We start from the raw sequence: 20462 nt of genomic DNA, 5'->3' as shown, positions 1-20462 counted from the left end.
GGTGCGCGCCGCCTTCCTGGGGGAGCAGCCTTGGTCTCTGGTAGAACTCAGCACACTCAGGCACCACACTGGCCTCAGGCCATGACAAGAGCCAGGGTCTTGGGTGCAAATTAATCCACAGACTGAATAAATAAACCTCCGCAAAAAGGGCACTTCTCCTCAAAAATGAGAGCTGGAAAGATTTGCTGCCAAGTGCAACGTTACATTTGGAATGATTTCAGAGATTATTAAAAGAGGGGGGAGCCACCAATGAGCCACTGCAAGGGCAACCCTGGCCTCGGCTCTCCAGTGCCACAGCCGGTGCCCAGGCAGCAGCAGCCTGACCTCAGAGCCCGCGCGCACCTGCTGAACGACTCCCCAGTTTATTACATATGGAAATGTTTTCAATTTATAGCATCTTTGTGCCCCAGGAACTTCATCTTTTATAACTTATTAGCTCATTAATCTCCTATTAAAATTTCCTCATTTTAATTTGTGTCCCCAAATGAACCATATGAAAATATGTAAGGGCTAGACAGCCCCATTTTTTAGTTTTTAATTTTGGGTATTAGTCAACTATCAGAACCCTCAAGGAACCTCGATTGCTCATCAGGGTAAAAATCATGAGTTTTCCCTCTAAATAGATGAAAAAAATCCAATTTTCCTTTGGCGTCAGCAGAGAAAATAAACCCAAGAGAGAGCTATGGTGGGCTCGTAAGCACACACTGATATTCTAACACAAAAGAGGCTTTTCTTTATTTCAGTATGTAACAAAAGCGAGGTGGACCCGGCGCTGCCGCCTGCCTGTGGTCAGCACGGCGTATGGACCCCGGCTGACCTGAAAGGGTGGAAGGCAGAGCCGGGCAGGGCTGGCCAGGCGGCGCTTCCTCCTGCTGGTTTCCCAAATGGCAACGCCTACCACCCTCAAAAGGGTTTTGTTAGTCAATGATCCTTTTGGTCCAGACCCAATGGTTCAGATTGCATACTTTGGGTTGGGGCTTATACTCTAGGCAAGAGAACAGGGAGGAGGTTTTTGTAGAAATATTTGAGTTACTCCAGAGATCCCCTTCTCCTTGACAAGGGACACGCTCTCGGTCCCTGTCCCACACTCCGTCCCTCTGTGAGAGCCTCCAAGGTCTGTCTCAGGACAGCTATCCCCCCTAGCCAAGGAGAGGACCAGGGCCCTGGCTAGACCACTCAGACACCTGCTCCACCGACAGCAAGCTTCTTTATCTTTCAGACAGGGTCTTGCCAAGCTGCCTTAGCTCAAGGGACCCTCCCGCCTCACCCCCGAGCGTGGGGACTGCAGGTGCGCACTCCTGGGCCGGCTCCTCCAGTAGAGTCCTGAGCTGAACTCGGCTCTGAGGGTGGGACAGGGAGGTCCACTCCGACAGGCCACCAGGACGCCCGCTAGTTCCTGCTGTTGCCCCCCACCTTGCTGGGTACGATTCTTCCAGACCATCCTCCAGCTGTTCCTCTAGGCATGAGCCTCCCACAGCTTCTGATACGTCCCCTCTTCTAAGGGCTTTGTGGTTTGAGCCCTGACTAAGGCCCAGGCCCTCCCTCCCGACAGTGCTGGTTTGGCCGGGGCCTCCACGGGCAGATCTGCTGCAGACAGCCTGAGGGCATCATGCCTGCGCAGACCTTTAAAATGGTAAAGCTGAAGAGGGCGTGGTGGCGCACGCTTGTAATCCTAGAGCTTGGGAGGCCGAGACAGGAGATCACAGAGGTTTGAAGCCAGCCTCAGCTACTTAGTGAGGCTCACAGCAACTTAGTGAGGACCTGTTTCCAAATAAAGTATAAAATAGGTCTGGGAGTATAGCCTGGAGGTAGAAAAGCTCCTAGGTTCCAGCCCCAGTACTACAAAAAGAAAAAAAGAAAAGAAAAAAAAATGGTAAAGCTGTCGAAAGAGTGGCCCTGCACCCCACCCCAATCCCCTCTAGTCCCCTTCTGTATGTTTAATTTGATGGTGAACTTGTAAATTAAGGAGGTTTTATTCTTATAATAAAAACTTTTCTTTTCAAAAGAAAAGAGCTTTAAATCAAGATTATATTGAAAGGGAAAGAGCTGGGCTTTCGGTGAGGAGCCCCAGGCGCAGACTAGCAGCCCACAGCAAAACCGGGCAAGAAACTCGCTGTTTCGAGTTCTTTTGTTTGGTAATGGGGATGGAACCTAGGAGCATTCTACCTTGGGCTGCACCCCCAGCCCTACTTTTAATTCTTTATTTTAAAACAGGGTCTCACTGAGTGGCAGAGGGCCTCACTACGTAGCGGAGGCTGGCTGCGAACCGCGATCCTCCTGTGTCAGCCTCTCCAGAGCCCTTTTTATCCTCCTGCCTTATCATTAAGAGCAGGTCAGGCCAAGGAAGGCCAGGCCGCGCAGGCTGGTGCCCAGGAGTCCTGGAGCAGCTGTGTGGGCAGCACGCCCTGCCCCGCTCCACTTGAAGGCGCCAGCTTACCTCTGCCCGGGGTAAGTGCCTTCCGAAAGGTTTCCTTCAGATGGCTGTGCCCATGCAGGAGCCTGTGGCCGGGAGAGATGGCCACGTGGGAAGCACCGTAGACAGCCTCAGGGGTGGCCGTGTATGCGGCCAGCCTTTCTCCTGTGTCCTGTCCGTCCACCTGGCAGGGAAGACAAGAGTGGATTCATCCACGTGCTCTTCTGGCCACGCCCTCCCTCCCCAGCACACTCCTGGCCACCCTCATTTCTCATTAGGCCATAGCTTCTGACCACGGGCCCAGGGTGTGGGGACTGAGATGTTGCCCAGCAGGAAGAGAAGCACGGTCCTGTCTGAGCCCGTCCCTAGGACCAGCTCCAGGCACGCGGGGTCCCCATGATGGGTCAGGCACGCTCAGGAAGACGCCTGCTGGGCTACGAGTCAGTGCTGGGGAGGGGGACATTCTCCTCTGGGGCCCAAGGGTACGGGTAAAATATTAGCATGTCACCTTTCTAGCCAAAAGAGCCACTGAGGTTACAACCGTTTGAGAGTGAGGAAGGCCTGCCGGAGCCCCTGAGCACAGGACTGAGTCCCTGAAGCGGGTGAAAGGTCTTCTGAGGAGGAGGCATACAGTAGGCACCAACTGAGAGCCGGTTACACAGACAGGCAGGACAGAGAGGACAGGCACGCACCTGTTCAAACACACTGACAGTGCCAGCTAAAAGATATCCACCACACAGCCTGGTGCCAACTGCGTCGCCCACGAAGTCCAGCTGCCGGCCACGCGGCTGCCTCAGGGCTGGGAATGGCGCCCCTCAGGAGCCAGGATGTGCCCAGGAATGGGGGCTGGGTATCACGGAACAGCGGCAGGGACGTGTGTGGAGGGATCCCACCCACAGCAGCCTCAGGCTCCGCATCCTGGCTGAGGAGCCGCCACCTGGACCTGGGAGCCAGCCCGGCCACCGCACAGGCCCGAGAGCAACGCTGCAGCCTGGACAGCGGTACGTGTACTTGACTGGAGGGCTCTTGCCATCTCTCACCCAAAAAACGCTCAGAAACGCGGTGTACGACCTCAGGTAATCTGTGTGCTGTGTGAGCTGCGGCCAGTGGCTCTATGCGGACACGTGTGAACCACAGTTAGCGTACTGTCAGGAAAAAACACAGGGGCTGCCAGACCCTTCTGAAGCATGGATTTAAGGTATTTCTTTAATAAATCTTATGGATCCCATCTTGAAATGTTAATATTTTAGATAAAGTGGTTTAAATAAAATGTTATAAAAATTAATGTTACTGGCTTCTTTGCACTTTAAAAAAATGTGGTGACTAGGAAATTTAACATACATATGTGGTTAGCAACACCTTTCCCTGGACATGCTGCTCAGAATGGCAGTCGTTGGCTTATTCAATGAATTCCTAGGCAGGGTAATTCAGGAAGGAGTCATGAGCATGGAGTGCCGGGAGAGGTCTGGTCACCTTGAGTGTGAAGTCCAGGTGGCAGCCCACGCAGTCTCCGATCCAGTGAGCCTGCATGCCCTTGATCCCGTACCACTCAGGGAGGTCTGCCAAGGCGTCCTGCATGGCCTGTGGGGAGGGAAGAGAAGAGAGACTCGGGAGAATGGAGCCGAGTGGAGAGTGAGCCAGCCAGGGGGCTCGTTCCAGGAGGCCCGCGGAGGCCAGGCCAGCCCTTTCCCCTGCTTGCCAGCCGTCGGGGGGGTGGGGAGGCTGGCAAGGCCAGTGACAGCTGTGCCCACAATGACACAGTGCAGAGAAGGGCTAAACTGACTCCTCTGTTCTGAGGGGCCAAGGCCAGGCACAGTAGCACACGTCTGTAATCCCAGTATTGGGAGGCTGAGACAGAAGGATTGCAGGTTCGAAAACAGCCTCAGCAACGTAGCGAGACCCTCAGTAATCTAGAAATACCTTGTTTCAAAACAAAAAATAAACAGGGGTAGTTTAGAGGTAGAATGCCCCTAGGTTCAGTCCCCAGTAATACACACACACACACACACACACACACACACACACACACACAGAAAACTAACAAAGAAAGATCATAACGCACATCTTGGATAATGTGTCTGGCGGACGCTCTCCCCAGTGTGGGACTAAAGCAATGAAGCTGCTGAGCTAGGCCGGTCCATCCCCTGCCCCATCCTCCGCGGCCATGACCGTCTGACCGTGTGCACCCGTCCTCCCCGGTGCCGCCGGAGCCGCCCCTCCAGACACCCTTGCACCGCATTATTTCTTCTTGATTGAGCTGTCAAGGCTGGGTAACTTCTGGCGCTTTGTTTAAAATATTCAGCCCTCAAGGAGGACAAAGGACTCAGAATGAAGTGTGAATGCTTTCTTTCATATGCAGATCTTGGGGAGATGCCTGCTTAAACCCGAGCATATCCATGAATATTTTTTAAAAACCAAAAGAAATCTTAAGAATTGGCCAAATGAAAATGCATCTCGGATCATCCAGCAAGCTCTTTCAGCCCCTACGTATAAACACACTATTCAGGGCTGCTCTGGGTGTGCAGGGCGTTGGGGGCACCGTGCCCACCGGCTCCGCACCTCGCCGGCACCCGTGGCCCAGACATAGGTGAGGAACATGACTGATGTGGGCTGCCCCTAAGCACCGGGGCCTCTGTGGGGACCACGCCCCCCCCCCCCCCCCCCCCCCCGGTGCTGCAGTTACAGCGGCAGCGAGGTCCTGACCGACTTCACATCCCTGCCTTGGCGAACGCGATCGCCAGTGTCTCTCCCGCCCGCCCGGGTCCTCCAACCCAGAGAAACCCCACTACTCACACATGCAAATACCTGAGGAGCACAGGTTTCCAGACTGTTTAAAAGGGTTCTGAAATTCCTTTATAAATAAAATTTGTCAGAGTTGCAAGAAGATGCCCTCCGCCCGCCTCTCCCACCGGCTCCCAGGCCTGGGCACACAGTTCAGTCATCGGCTTCCTCTGTCTGGTCAAGGAAGCCATGGGCTTCCAGAGGCGGTGCGTGGGATTTCCCTCACCTCACTGCTGCAGCAGATCAAGGTGACAGGTCATCCGGGTCTACACCATCCCAGGACGGCTATGCTCAGCGCTCGGTGTCTCCGTGTAAATCACACAGGACAAGTCCTTCCAGAGGCAAACGCTGGAAATTAGTACTGCCTGACTTCTACGAGGAATCGCCATGTTTAAAATCATCACAGGTACCGCTCACATTTCCCTGTGGCTCTTGTTTAGCACACACAGCGGCGCTGTGGCTTGCAAGGGGCTGGTGCGTCACCTCTACCAGGACGCGCTAAAAGGACAGGTGCCGGAATGAGGTGCTTTAAGAAGTCAACACAGAAACGCATGCTACTGAGTCTGCGTCTGAGTCAATGCTCCAGAACATGGACCACGCCCCAGCCCAGCTAAGAGAGCGTACCGGGCCACTGGTCAACGCCGCAGAAGCAGCAGGGACCCGACCACACAGCCCTTGGGATACAGACCTGCGGCCCACAAAGGCTGGACCTCGAGGCATCGTAGTGACAGCAGAGGAAGAGGATCCATGCCGCGGCTGCCACGGCTCAGGACAGGGCTCTCGGAAGTGTGAGGAGAGAGCGAGGTAGCAAGCACCCCTACAGCCTCCTAACCACCAGCAACCCGCTCCGGAGACACTGAAACGGATGAGATGCCGGACAAAGAATTCAAAAGAACGAATATTAAAAAGATCGATGAACTCCAAGAGAACAAGGAAAACCACTGGATGAATTAAGGAAGTCAGCGCAGGATATGAATGAGAACTCAACAACAAGATGGAGACACTGAAAAAGCGCCACACAGACACCCTGGAAATGAAAGGCACAATAAATAAAGAACTTATCTCCAATAGAGTGGACTGCGCAGAGGCTTCTACTGGGTAGAAACCTCTCCAGCACAGTGGACCACGTGGAAGACAGACTCAGAGCCTGTAGACAGTGGCCAGCCCTGAACTGAGACAGCTTTAAAGAAGCACACTCCTCTCAGGGACGCCCTGCGCATCCCTGTCGCCATGTGCTGGGCGACGCCTCCTTGGGCCACTGTGCAGACCCGGGCTCCTCCTCCTCTCTCTGCGCGCTCCTGCAGACCACCAGGTCTCCCTGGGCCTCCCCTGCAGGCCCCCTGGGGGGGACCTTGGCATCACTCAGCTGCACTCTGCTCGACAGCAGCCTGGGGGAAAAGGGGCAAATGGTGGCCCAGAGGGGCAGGGGGATGGAGCGGGGTGCAGCCACGTGTGAGGCAGGTGGTGGCTTTCCAGGCAGAGCCTCAGCTTTCTCAGCAGCACCCACGGTGGGTTACCGCGCAGCAGGTCAGGCCTGAGTGTGAGGCCCGGGGCGGAAGCGCACGGGAACAGGCTTCTTCCAGGTCCCAGCAGTGGCCAGGTGACGCCTGCAGACTTGGCGTGGGTGCCCCGCTGGTCCCACTGGGTGCAGCCGTGCCACCTCTGTGCCAGAGGAGCATGGAGCACCCAGGCCATGGGCCTGCGGTGCAGCAACAGCAGGCACGGGGAGGGCAGAAGCCCAGGTGCAGCAGGGAGACATGCCCACAGCAGCCCCTTCTCTCTCCCTGCCACTGGTCACTGCCGGCAGACCAAGGCGACCCTCAGAGGCCTGCTGCCTGCATGTGGGGCCCAGTCCGTCCTCCCGGCTTGCCCGGCTCAGCTGGTCCTCACCCCGCGCCCCGATCCCGCCGCCACAGTTCTGCTCATCCACAATGGGCAACGGCTCAGTCCCACACTACACAGCAAACAGGGCAGGACAGGGCCTCACACGCAGCACGGCCTCACACCCCCGCCGCTATCATACCGCGTCTTTGGGGTTTGCCAAGGAAGGCGGCAGGAGGGCTGGCTCGCAGCCCGCGCCACGCGTCATGTAGGTGGTGTGCAGACCTGGAGCTCTGCAGGCGCCCGCCATCCCCCTCAGGCAAGCGGAGCACCCAGGCCTGCCGCCCCCTCCCTTGAAGCAGGTGGCCACGCCACGGCAAGCTCACGGAGCAACAGTGGCCCTGCTGGGGCTGCTGGGAAAGTTCTTGCTCTCCAGATGGAAAGACCTAGACATGCGTGCTTCCCCCCCACCCCAGGGCTGGCTGCAGCAGTCATCTTGCCCCGTGAGATCACAAGCAGGAGGACAGGCTATGGACGTTGATGAGCCAGCGTCCACCAAGTTCAGTCCAGCGCCTGGGACCTGCGGCGGGACCACAGACCTCCATTCTGAACCGTGGGAAGCAGAACCACAGATCTGGTGGGGCCAACGAGGAGTGCGTGTGTGCGCACAGTCCGGGCAGAGGCCTGTGCACCAGTGTCTGCAGCTGAAAGTGCCAGAGAGGAGTCAAGATCTCAGCAGCACGCAGCAGCTCCCACCCACCCACCAGTGCTAGCTCCGCCTCCTTGCAGTACTGGGGACTGGACTGGGCCCGTGTGTGCTGGACCAGCACTTGGCCACCGTGCCACACCCAGCCACACCCCAGCCTCATCTCACTGGACCTTCTTCAAGTTTTGGGCCTCATTTTCCAAGCACCGGTTATTTCCACATCCCTACCAGAGGATATCGGGTGTGTCCGGGGTGACATGGCCCTAGACTTCTCATCTCTATTAGAGTGTCTGATGGCTGCCCTCAGCTCAAAAGGGCCAGGATGACATCCCCTCCAGGGCTCCCTGCCTGGCGCAGGGCACCACCACCCACTTCCTCTCGAGCTGAGGTCCCCTGGCTGCCATCGCCAGCCTCTCCTCTGACAGCCAATCCCCAGCCCCCAGGGTCCCGTCACCCGAATGTCTCCTGGACCTGCTCCTTCCTCTCCATTGCTCCTGCCCAAGTGCAAGCCCTGTGTGCTGGACCACAGCAGAAGCATCGTATAGACCTCTGCCCCCACGGTGACCCCAGCCTCACCGCTCTTCCCAGGATCCAGAAAGGTCCCTCGGGGCTCCTATCTAACATCAGCTGCCCCAGACCCGAAAGGTCAGGCCTCCGCACGCCCAGCCGTCTCGAAGCCCCAGGGCCTCGGTTTACCCTGGCCTTCTGGCTTCAAGCCCGTCAGACGCACATCTGCCGTGGAGCGGCTCCCGCCTGGTGTGAGGGGCTTCCCTCCAGCTTCACTCCGCACTCCATCCGGCCTCCCACTTCAGACACTGTGCCTTTCTGTTCCAGATTTCCAGTTGGTTCAGTTTTACAGAGTTTCGGGTCCTTCCCAAGCCTTCCCATCTCCCTGCATCACAACCACCTTCGCCTTTCGGCCTGGCCGTTTCCAGACGATGCCTTTGGTTTCATCCACTATGCAACGTCTGGGCTGTCTCGGGGTCTACTTTCCTGGGGCTACTTTTTCTCCCTTGATTGTAGGTCACAATATCCTGCTTCTCTGTATGTCTGGTAATTTTTTATTATATGTTGGATGTTGCAGATAAACTCTCATAGGAAGTCCTTTTAAGATCTGGGATTTGTCCTGCAAGATCCTCTTAGCCTCTCAGTTTGTTTGTTTGTACTGGAGACTAAACTCAGGGGCATTTTACCTCCAAGCTACATCCTCGGCCCTATTTTATTTTTTGGGCCTAAGTTGCTGAGGCTGTCCCTAAACCCGGGGTCCTGCTGTCTCAGCCTCCTAAGCTACTGGGATTCAGCTTTTATTTTTGCGAAGGCGAGTCTATTTTGGCTTTGTCCTCAGCATTTGTGCCGTCCCTATTTCTAACACGTGGCCTTTGGGGCCTGCACCATGCCTCGTCAGCCCCGCCATAACCCCCAGGCCTCCGCCTGCCCTGCTCGCAGCCCCACACGTGTCCTGCTGGGCCTCATGGAGTCTCTCTCTCCCTCTTCTCCTGTATTTTAACTCTGACCTCCAAAGACAGTTTTTTCAATAAATCTGCACAGGAGTTCAGCAAGAACCTGGCGAGTCACCATGGAAACGAACCATTTCTGCTGAACAGTTGAAAAGTTACAGCTGACAATTTAAGGAATAATGCCCCTCCATCAGGTTATTACATTTCCAACTGGAAGCAGAGGTCAAAACAAAACAGCTAATTAGGTGGCCTGCCCAATCCTGCCTGCCCAGAGCTATCGGCCAGGCCCGCGAGGGGCCGGCTTCCCTCCGGGCTGCGGTGGACCCCGGGTGTCAGCAGAAGGGGTGCCCACTGGCTGGGATGGCGCAGGGAGCCATGTTCCTGGCTTCGCCCCCTCCTCGCTCTGGGTGCCATGTTACTGGGTTCAGAAGGCACTAGGCATTGTGCTCAGGAGTCAGCGAGCGCTTTACACTGAGTGCTGGTCTCTGCTGCGTTCCGAATGGGAAAGGACAGCAGCCAGGGGCCTGGAGGGAGCCAGCCTCAGCCAGGACAGCCGCACACTGCTCGCGCTGGCGTGGCGCCGTGCTGCGCCCCTGCCGGGGGGCCTCCTACTGGCCCTGGGTCATCTCAGACATCGTGATTCCTCTGCATAAGAGCTGTGGTGTCGGGTCTGAGCAGAGAACGCATCAGAGCAGCACCCTGTCAGAGCGACGGTGGGAGCCTGGGGAGCAAAAGGACTTCACAGCTGATGATTTAAAGAACAATGCCCTGCATGGAAGGTTCCAGTGCACACACACCCGGGTGACCGCAGCACAAGCAAGCCCTACTTTCAACTGTGTCTCTCCCTATGCAGAAAAAGCCAGAAGGTACCTTGAGGCCAGAAGGTACCGGTCCAGCCCCTCGCTTTACTGAAGGGAGAACTCAGCCTGGGCCGGTCACAGGCTGACCAGGCCAGGAAGAATCAGGTTGGGGCTTCCTTTTTTTTTTTTTTTTTTTTTTGTGGTACTGGGGGTTGAACCCAGGAACATTCTACCTCCAAGCTCCACCCCCAGCCCTATTTTTTATTCTTTATTTGGAAACAGGGTCTCACTGAGTTGCAGAGAGCCTCACTAAGTAGCTGAGACTGTCCGCAAACCGCGATCCTCCTGTCTCAGCCTCCAGAGTACTAGGATTACTCGCGTGTGTGACACGCTGGGCCGAGCCTATCGTCCTTGGCTGAGCTCCTCCCACACTGGCCGCCCTCGTGGAGACGCGGTCTCCTGGCCTGCTGGGTAGCCTTCTCGGGCCTCTGAATCTTCACCCTCTTTGTGGAGTCTTACCAGAATCACATAGGTAATGAGGACCAAACCCAGGGACGTGCTATTTTAAAATTTACACCCCAATCCTTCTGTTTGCTTTGAAGCAGGGTCTAAGTTGTTGAGGTTGGCCTGGAACCTATAATCCCTCTGTCGCAGCCTCCCAAGTACTGGGATCGCAGGTGTGCAGTTGTGCCCCTCGCCCAGCTACTCTTCTCTGTTTCAATATATAGTTTTTTGATACATAATTGACATATGCCAGGTTCTTCACCTCTGTAGCAGGGAACTGAAGAGTCTGTAGAGGCCTACAGTCCCCTCCAGGGGCCGACCCAGCTCAACCCAGAGCTGGCCCTCCTCCCTGGACCCTGCTTAACACTGAGGCTGGTCCACGGCTCCCAGAGGGCTTCCTGAGCCCGGCCTGACACGGGCCCACACCGAACGCTCTGCATCGAGGCCTGCCTGCGGGCACGGGGGAGCTGGTCCGGCACTCACCTTGGCGTAGGCCGTGGTTTTAATGAACCACTGCTTGAGGTACCTCTGCTCCACCTTCGCCCCGGAGCGCCAGGAGCGGCCGTGCTCATCCACCTGCTCGTTGGCGAGCACCGTCTGGTCCACTGGGTCCCAGTTAACCAAGGCCTGCGGATCACAAGATGGTGAGCGACAGCAGGGGCCTCACGGGATCCTTTCAAGGGCTGCACCAACAGCGCCTGTAAACACCACACGCCCTCCCTAGAGAACTGCCCAGCCACGAAACAGCAGCAAAGGGCCCCTGGGCAGCGGCCGCCTCCAAGTGTGCGTCTGACGTGGTGCACACAGCTTCTGCTCTCTCGCGGCGCTGCCTCGGGAACCCAACCCAGGGCTGCACATGCGAGGGGAGCGCTCTACTGCTGCGCCGCACCCCAGCCCTTCCTTTGGTGCTTTCTTGAACCTTCTCGAACCTTTGTACCTTTCAGGATGAACATGTAGGCTTAGAAATCTTAGTAAGCAGAGAAGAAATGGCACCTACTTATAACTTAGTACAATGGAATTATTATAAAGGAACAGATGTGTTGATTTTAATAAAACCACTAATCTAGTCTTTTTACCTTTCTGAGGAAAGTATTTTCTTACCCTCATGTAGCAGGTAAGCCCTGGAGGAGCGGAGAGGTTAGAAGCCTTTCCTCAGGTCCCACAGTTATGAGTTGTGGTCTCCAGAAACTAAGTTACTTTAGCTATTAAGAAAAAGTGTGTACAGCATGACATCCATAAGTGGGTGTAAGTCAAGTGCACCACTGATGAATGTACACGGCAGACACACACGGAGCCATGGCTCGCACCATGGCCAGCACATTCCAGTGCAGGACCTCGCGCTTCCCGTCAGCCACCCTGTGCGACATCCGCAAGCCCAGTCTCCACCATTGTGCAGATTCTCCCCATCCACACAGCCCTAGGCAATGTCTGTCTTTACTAAAACCCACACCTCTGCCATCCGCATCGCTACTTTAGGGCACTCAGGAACCACCTGGTCAAAGGTGGCAGTGAGGACAGAGATGTGTCAGGCATTATGATGTCCTCACTTGACAGATGCTGTTCTTATGGTCTGCGTGGTAGACTTGTACTTGGCGTACACGAGGTGCTGAGCTCAAGCCCCAGCACACACAGTAGATTTTAGTATGCAGTTCTAATTAGGGGTGGTGCTAACCACCGTCCATCTGCCCTCCAGAGCCTCTGTGCAGCCTGTCCTTGGGCCACATCAACCGGGACCCTCGCCAGAAGGGTGCCCAGGCTTCTTCCTGGTGTGCGTGGCAGGCGGTGGCCCCCACCGCTCCGAGGCTGTGGCCCGCCGGCTGCTGCTGCTCCCACACTGGCCCGAGCCCGGCCCTGCGGAAGTCCTGCACTGCCTTCCTCCCTACTCCTTTCGGGCACACCTTCTGTGTCCTACTGGGCCCCAGCTGATCCAGAGACATAGCTAATGGACAGTGACAGGTGCGGAGAGGCTAGCCACCAGTGGGCTCTGGTTTTACAAGTACAAGTCCACTGAAGTGTAACCCCGTGGGGCCTAGGGTCAGAGTGGACATGACATGAGGCAACGATGTACTTCCTCTGAAACAGGCCCCAGTGCGAGGGCCACAAACACAGGGAGGCGAGATGGAGACAAAGTTCTTTAGACCTAAACACAGACGGCTTCCTTCTCTCTGACCACTGCCTGCACGGGGCTGGGAGAGTGCCACTTGGCAGGCAAACTGAAAGGCCGATGCCGTCTACTGAGTAACAGTTCAGTCAAGAGGTGACCCTCCACTAAATAAAAGAACACACACAGAGACATATGGAGAGAGAGAGACCAATCCAAGCACCACTAAAATTGTGTAAAATATAAAAGAAAGGGAGAGAAAGGCCCTAGCTGCCTCCCTTTTGCCCTGCAAGCCCCCGAGGTAGGGCGAGGCAGACAGTGGGCCTGCCGACCGCAAGCCACCGGCCGCTTCCTTAACATCTCCCAGTGCCCAGCACTGGGTTCCAGTAGCTAGACCCGAGGGGAAGCTGTGCTCCCAGAAGGCTCCTGCGTCATGCCGACCCCCGGATGGCTGGAGGGCTGGGAGCTGCCAGGGAGCGGTCCCCAAGGCGGGCTGCATCAGCTGCGGGGCCCAGGACCGCGCTCCTGCCTGCGGGCTGCAGACTCAGGCCAGACTCCGAGCAGGACTGGCCCAACCGGGGGTCGCCCCTCGCAGCCTGCCTACCTGCAGCTTCCCAGGGCCAGACCCCCATCGCTGGATTTTCAACTCCGAGCATTTACTGCGAGGGACACCTGGTTTTTTATTTTTTATTTTTGGTGGTACTGGGGTTCCTGGAAGCCCTTCTACCTCCGGGCTACACTCCCAGACCTAATTTATATCTTTTTTATTTGGAAACAGGTCTCTTAAGCCAGCGCGGCTGGCTCCAAACCAGCGCGATCCTCCTGTCTCCGCCTCCTAAACGCGGAGATTACAAGCGTGCGCCACCACGCCCGGCTTGGGACACCCTGATTTTTAAGCAAGCACAGAGAAACAAATGTAGCTGGAGGACCGTCTCTGCCGCCCCGAGCCGGAGCTTCTCCAGCTTCAAGACTTGATGCGGCTGCACAATGACACTGAGACATTGGGAAGACCTGGACCAACAGTGCCACGTGACCAGGGCGCGATGCTCGGAAGACCCGGACCAACAGTGCCACGTGACCAGGGCGCGATGCTTGGAAGACCCGGACCAACAGTGCCATGTGACCAGGGCGCGATGCTCGGAAGACCCGGACCAACAGTGCCACGTGACCAGGGCGCGATGCTCGGAAGACCCGGACCAACAGTGCCACGTGACCAGGGCGCGATGCTCGGAAGACCCGGACCAACAGTGCCACGTGACCAGGGCACGATGCTCGGAAGACCCGGACCAACAGTGCCATGTGACCAGGGTGTGATGCTCCAGCTGAGCACAGGGAGAAGCCCAAGGGCAATACAGACCCGTGCGGTGCGACAGGACAGCAGCTCAGGGGGTCACTCCACACGGGCGCCATGACCACCCCTCAAAAACCAGCGCTCACTCCGTGTGAAGGAGTCGTAAAAGGATCCATGACCATCAAACTGGTTATTAAAATAGTCCTTCGCTCTTAGCATGTACTGTTCAGGACTGTGTGTGTGTGTGTGTGTGTGTGTTACAGGGAACTGAACCCAGGGGCATTCTACCTCTGATCTAAACCTCCCAGCCCTCTTTATTTTTTTTATTTTGAAACAGGGTCTCACTAGGTTGACCAGTCTCACTATTTGTTGAGGCTCTGGAACCTGTGATCCTCCAGTCTCGGCCTCCCAAGTCCTGGGTCACAGGGGTGCACTGCATGCCTGGCTTCCATCTTCTGATGTGTTTGGGATTGTGGACTGTCTCGGTGACCCTGGCTGTGAAGTACGAGACCTTCGGCCTGGCCGCCAGCACCTCCCTCTTCCGCCCTCGCCCTGGCCCCCTCTGGCCTCTTTCTCATGAGCGTCAGTAGCCAGCTTTCTAATTTTAATAAAATAGGCACAATGCTTCAGTCCTTCCCCGTGACTCCTCACTATAGAAGGGCATTCCGTACTTGCCCCGGCCCCCCCATTTCACCTCTTGGTTTCTGTTATTATTTTTATATTGTTAATGTTTAAGAGATTTTTGCTTTCTTATGAAATTCAAATTGAGCCTTTTGCATTTGTCTCCATATTGATTCTACAGATCTACCATCTTAGCTGGGCATGGTGGTGCGCGTGTGTAAGCTCAGTGCCTGGGAGGCGGAGACAGGATTTCAAGGGTCCGGGACTTAAAATGTCAGGAGCTGAGCAGATCTAGGCTGGAAACATAGCTCAGCAGTGCGGCACTTGCCCAGAAGGCACGAGGCCTGGCTCCCACCCCAGCACTACAAACAACTAAACAAGATGTACTGCCATTCCCCAAGAACTCGGCAAGGGGGGAGGGTGCCCCCCTAGCAGATGCACAGCCCGGTTCCTGGAGGGGGGGGGCGGGACATGAGAAGTGCTGCGGCTCCTGGGCTAGCCCTCGTCACTGCACCAGACGCTGCACCCGCTGGGAACTCAGGGGTGAGAGCAGCCCAGATGTCTCCCCACCCTAGGCCACACACAGCACCTCTTCCTAAACCATTTCACTTCCATTTTCACTGCCACTGTGCAAACAGGGCTTCCTCCTTTCTAGGTAACACTGATATATTCCAAGGAGCCGGAAAGCATTAAAAGAATTACAAAATTTCAAAGTGTGGCTAACTTTAACATACCTCCTTCTGATAGGCCAGTCCAGCTTCAAAAAGCTTAATAAAGAGGTACTGTGTCCATCTGTAGTAATCTGGGGAACAAGTAGTTATCTCCTGCAGAAAGGAAAGAGACATGTGAGCAGGCCCCTGTCCCATTCTCCTGGAACAGGGGCATCAGCCTTGCAATTCAGTTTCCCTTCAAGGCACAGGGGTGGGATCCAGGGGTATACTACCTCTGAGCTACATCCCTAGCCTATTTCATTTTTTATTTGGAAACAGGATTGTGCTAAATTGCTGAGTCCTGCAATTCAATTTTAAAAAGCAATTAAGCTGGGCATAGTGGTGCACCCTTGTGATCCCAATACTTGGGAGGCTGAGACAGGAGGAACACAGGTTTGTGGCCAGCTGCAGTTACTTAGTGAGGCCCTCTGCAACGTAGTGAGACCCTGTTTCAAAAATAAAGAATAAAGAGCCGGGCGTGGTGGCGCACGCTTGTAATCCCTGTGTTTGGGAGGCTGAGACAGGAGGATCGCGCAGGTTCGAAGCCAGCCTCAGCTGGCTTAAGAGACCCTGTCTCTAAATAAAATATAAAATAGGTCTGGGAGTGTAGCCCAGCAGTAGAGGGCCCCTGGGTTCCATCCCCAGTACCACCAAAAAAAAAAAAAAAAAAAAAAAAATCGGGCTGAGGTGTAGCTTGGAGGTAGAATGCCCCCGGGTTCAATCCCTTGTGTCTGTCTGTCTGTCTGTCTGTCTCTCTCTCTCTCTCTCTCTCTCTCTCTCTCACACACACACACACACACACACACACACATACACACACACACACACACAGAGTAATTAAATGGAGAAAGTAATTACCAGCTTACTGGCCTACAGTATTTCCATCCATTCATAAAGCGCAAGAGAAGAGATGTTACAGAACTGCCTGCCCGTCTGGCAAGTTCAACAATGGGACTCAAGTTGTCTCCGCACACTCCTCGCCTCCCTGGCCTCCCCCACCATAACAGGTGACTGACATGCTGGTCAGCATAACACAGGCTGAACAAGAGGCGCTCTCTTGGAGAGGAGCACGCGATCCGAGGGGACTTGGCCATGTCGCTCTCACCCTCGTTCCCAGGTAAGCCGTGTGCCCCTGGGGCCGGCCGGGGGCTCCGCTCTCTGCCTTCCGCTTTCTCCTCCACGCCAGTTGTGTCACCTTAGGAAGGCCAATTAAACACACGGCCAGGCACTGGACGCACTGAGAAACCCCTGACTTAACTTTCAAGGCTAAATCAAAGGCTCTCCAAATTTACTTTCTGTCTTAAAAACACGTTACAGAATTTTAAAAAGCCAGTCTTCTTTAACCAACTCACAAGGCTTGCAACTGATAAAGTCAAGTAAACATAAAAACCTCTACACTGTCAAGTTTGCCTTTTAGGGTTCTTTAACTTAAAAAAAAAAAAAAAAAGCCAAGAGAACGGCTGAAGGGCTGAGACTCAGCTCAGCGGCAGGGTGCTCACCGAGCCACGAGGTCCTGGGCTTGGTCTCCAGCTCCAGAGAGCAAAAAAGAGAAACAGAGGAAGAAAAGGGTGGTCAAGCGGCCCCCTCTGCCGCGGCCCTCGGTGGCCGGCACGCTGCTGGCACTGGCACAGCTGCTCTTCTGAGGATGAAAAGACGAGGGGGCGTCAGCCAGGCCGGGCAGGCAGGGAGGGTCTCAGGTGAACTCCAGCAGCCCCAGGGCTGTTTTCTCGTGTAAGAGTCCTTGCTCCTCTTATTAGCTGTTTTGTAAAAACAGTGGAGTGATAGCTATTACAAAATATATTCTTTTAAATGAAATGACTCCACTCTGGCTCCGCGTGCCCACGGGAGGCAGCAGGGAGTGAACAACTGGCCAGCCACGCGCTGCCCACCTAGCCGCCCCACGTGGCGCCTGGCTGGGGCTCCCCACACGCACCAGGCACAGCAGTCTCAGCACCCAAGACTCCCAGTCTGCAGGGGTGTGGGGTGCAGAGGACTTCACCCGCTCAGGAGCCAGACAAGTGCATGGGGTGGGAGTGTGGGCTCGCCCCCAGACCTCCAAGCCCACCCTGGCCCCGCCACCTTCCTCTCCCCACCTCCCTCCCCATCGGCATGACACACTGGTTCTTCCCAGGTTTCTAGAGGAGTAACTATAAACTAACTCTCCTTAGAACGGCAATCATCAGGAATACAGACAATAACCAACGCTGGCGAGGATGTGGGGGAACGGGAACTCTTACACCCTGATGGTGGGCTGCAAATCAGCACAGCCACTGCAGAGACCACTCTGGAGGCTTCTCAAAGAGTAGTACTGGAGTCCCACAGCCCAGTCATCAGAGCACCCGCGTGATGGGTGCACCCCGCTTCCTGTGTTCTCTCTAGAGAGAACACAACCCCTGGCCTCCCCAGACAGGCCAAACGCACTTAGCATGCTCTTCTCCAGCCCCACCCATTTTCCTGCAAATGATATAATTTTGTTCCTCTTCTTGGCTCAGTGGAACTTCACTGTGTGTGTGTTCGTGGCTCAGTGGAACTCCACTGTGTGTGCATTTATGGCTCAGTGGAACTTCACTGTGTGTGTATTCGTGGCTCAGTGGAACTCCACTGTGTGTGTTTGTGGCTCAGTGGAACTCCACTGTGTGTGTTCATGGCTCAGTGGAACTCCACTGTGTGTGTGTATTCGTGGCTCAGTGGAACTCCACTGTGTGTGTGTTCGTGGCTCAGTGGAACTCCACTGTGTGTGTGTTCGTGGCTCAGTGGAACTCCACTGTGTGTGTGTTCATGGCTCAGTAGAACTCCACTGTGTGTACATCCCCATTTCCTTTACCCACTCACCTGCTGACAGGCCAGGCCAGTGCTATGGCTTCGCTGTATGTTCTGCTGTTAACAGAGGCATGCATGTGTCACTAGTGTTCTCATAGAAACGTGTGTGTGTGTCAGTATAGTGTTCTGTGTAGACGTGGGTGTGAACGTACACTCTGGTGTTCTGTGTAGACATGGGTGTGTGTGTATCACTAGTGTTCTGTGTAGACACGGGTGTTCGTGTATCAGTATAGTGTTCTGCTGTAGATGTGGGTGTGACCATACACTCTGGTATTCTGCTGTAGACACGGGTGTGCGTGTATCACTAGTGTTCTGTGTAGACATGGGTGTGTGTGTATCACTAGCGTTCTGCTATAGACGTAGGTATGAGTGTACACTGGTGTTCTGCTGTAGACATGGGTGTGCATACATCATTAGTGTTCTGCTGTAGACGTAGGTCTGAGCGTACACTGGTGTTCTGTGTAGACATGGGTGTGAGCATACACTCTGGTGTTCTGCTGTAGACATGGGTGTGCACATATCACTAGAGTGTTCTGAGTAAGAAACCTGTGTGCAGCGCCTCCAAAGCTCCAAAGGCAAATGGCTCACCCCCATTAGCAATGTCCAGCTCACTGAAAAGGAAGCAGCCTCTCAGGACCCTTGAGGCCAGCCGCTCAGTGCCCGCTGCCAGGCAGCTCAGCAGGCTTCACCTGTCCCATTTCATTCACCCACGGGCACATGGATGAGGGGTCAGCTGCCCAGCCCTCAGCCAGAGGCCCATGGTGGGCTGCAGTGCTGGGACAGAAAGACAACCCCCATCTGAGACGAGGCTGAGTCCATCCACTTGCGGGGTCCCTCCAAGGACGCCGACTGAGCTCCCTCCATGGCCCCGCCTAGGCTTCCCTCTAGGACTGGGGAGGGCAGTGCCCTTGGGCAGAGCTCCCTCACCCCCGCCCCCCCAGCCTTCCCTTTTGCCTGAGGGCTGCATGGACCCCTCCCATCTTCCTGCCTCTTTCCAGCAAGTCCCAGGCACTGGGGCCTGGGCGGTCACACGGGTGGCCTCCGCCTCAGCCGCTCCTCCTGCTCGTCTACCTCTGGCCCCACCTCTGCCCGGCTCTGCTCAAGCCCTCCCCATAGGAGGGCGGGAGCGGTGTGAGGAGCTGCCATCTGTCAGGAGTTCGCTTTGACACCACCCCGCGTCCTTACTCAGGGCTAAGGTTATTCTGAAATGAGCATTTAAGGAAAACCAAAAAAGACAACTGCTAGACGCTGCTTTTACAGAGCCTGCTTTTATTCTTAAAGGTCTTACTTTCCAAATCAAGGGCCGCAAACTAAATTCTTAGGTGACTTCAAAGGTCCCTGTTCTCAGTGCTCTTGAGGCCAATTTAGAGATTAGTGGCAGGGAAGCCATGGTCTCTGCTGTTTTCGTGTGTGTGTGTGTGTGTGTATGTGGGGGGGGGTACTGGGGATGGACCCAGGGGTGTTCTTCTCTGAGCCACACCCCCGCCTTATTTTATTTTGGTTTTTGGAAACAGGGTCTTGCTAGGTTGCTGAGAGCCTCGCTCAGTGGATGAGGTTAGCCTCTAGCCTGTAAACCTTGAGGCACAGCCACCTGAGTGCGGGAATCCCAGGCGTGCGGCTGCCTTTCCCAAGGAAACAGCTTGCTCTGAGCTCTTCCGCTCGCTTCTTGACCGGTGCTTTTTTTTTTTTTTGGTGGTACTGGGGTTCCTGGAAGCCCTTCTACCTCCAGGCTACACTCCCAGACCTATTTTTTTTATATATATATATTTTTTTTTTATTTGGAAACAGGGTCAGGGTCTCTTAAGCCAGCGAGGCTGGCTTTGAACCTGCGTGATCCTCCTGTCTCCGCCTCCCAAGTGCGGGGATTACAAGCGTGTGCTATCACGCCAGGCTTGACCAGTGCTTTTTGAGTACTGACACTTTTGCAGTGGCCTGAGAGTCATCCGCTGCATCCCACATATGACTCTGTACCATCGGCAACCAGACAAGAGGCGACAATTTGTTTAACTTCTTGGTAATTGTTCTCTGCCGGCTGACAAGAGTTTCATCAAGGCGGTCCTTGATGAAATAGAGACATCTTTCCTAACTGGACACGTGGGAACAAACACCCCACTGACTACAGAGAGATGAACTGGTCCGCACTGCAGTTTGTTGGCCTAGTTGACAGGTCCAGGCCTTCAGCTGCTTGAGCCAAATGAGCTTACAATCACTCCGTCTTTCTAGAAGGAAGAGAAAACTGATGGGCTGACAACCTCCCTGCAGACATCAGGACCGCCAGGACAGGCCATCTGAAAGAGGTTTTCATGCTGCCCGTTCTCCAGGCTCCTTGGGAAACGACGGCATGATCCTGAGGAAGAGGAAGGAGTGACCCGTCCACTGTGCAGGCACTGGCGACAGCAGTGCCCGGGCGAGCTGCTCGGCTCCTGCGGGCTCCACG

The 20462-nt window shown here is 55.2% G+C and overlaps 1 protein-coding gene across 3 annotated transcripts in view; it reads right to left on the bottom strand.

Annotated features, from left to right (window-relative positions):
- The window catches only part of LARS2 (leucyl-tRNA synthetase 2, mitochondrial), a gene marked incomplete at both ends in the record, with an annotated part of 77197 nt that overhangs the window by 30650 nt on the left and 26085 nt on the right, over positions 1-20462 (bottom strand). For 2 of the 3 annotated variants that reach the window (XM_080715225.1, XM_080715226.1), the window contains 4 exons: positions 2438-2597; positions 3887-3994; positions 10966-11109; positions 15230-15319. In XM_080715225.1, coding sequence (XP_080571351.1) covers positions 2438-2597; positions 3887-3994; positions 10966-11109; positions 15230-15319 — 502 coding nt within the window. Of the gene's footprint in view, positions 1-2437; positions 2598-3886; positions 3995-10965; positions 11110-15229; positions 15366-20462 lie in introns of all 3 variants that reach the window. The other variant, XM_080715224.1, reaches the window with a different exon arrangement.

The sequence above is a fragment of the Muscardinus avellanarius genome (assembly GCF_963383645.1).
Source record: "Muscardinus avellanarius genome assembly, chromosome: 18".
NCBI classification, from domain to species: Eukaryota; Metazoa; Chordata; class Mammalia; order Rodentia; family Gliridae; genus Muscardinus; species Muscardinus avellanarius.
This window is presented reverse-complemented; position numbering and strand designations above follow the sequence as displayed.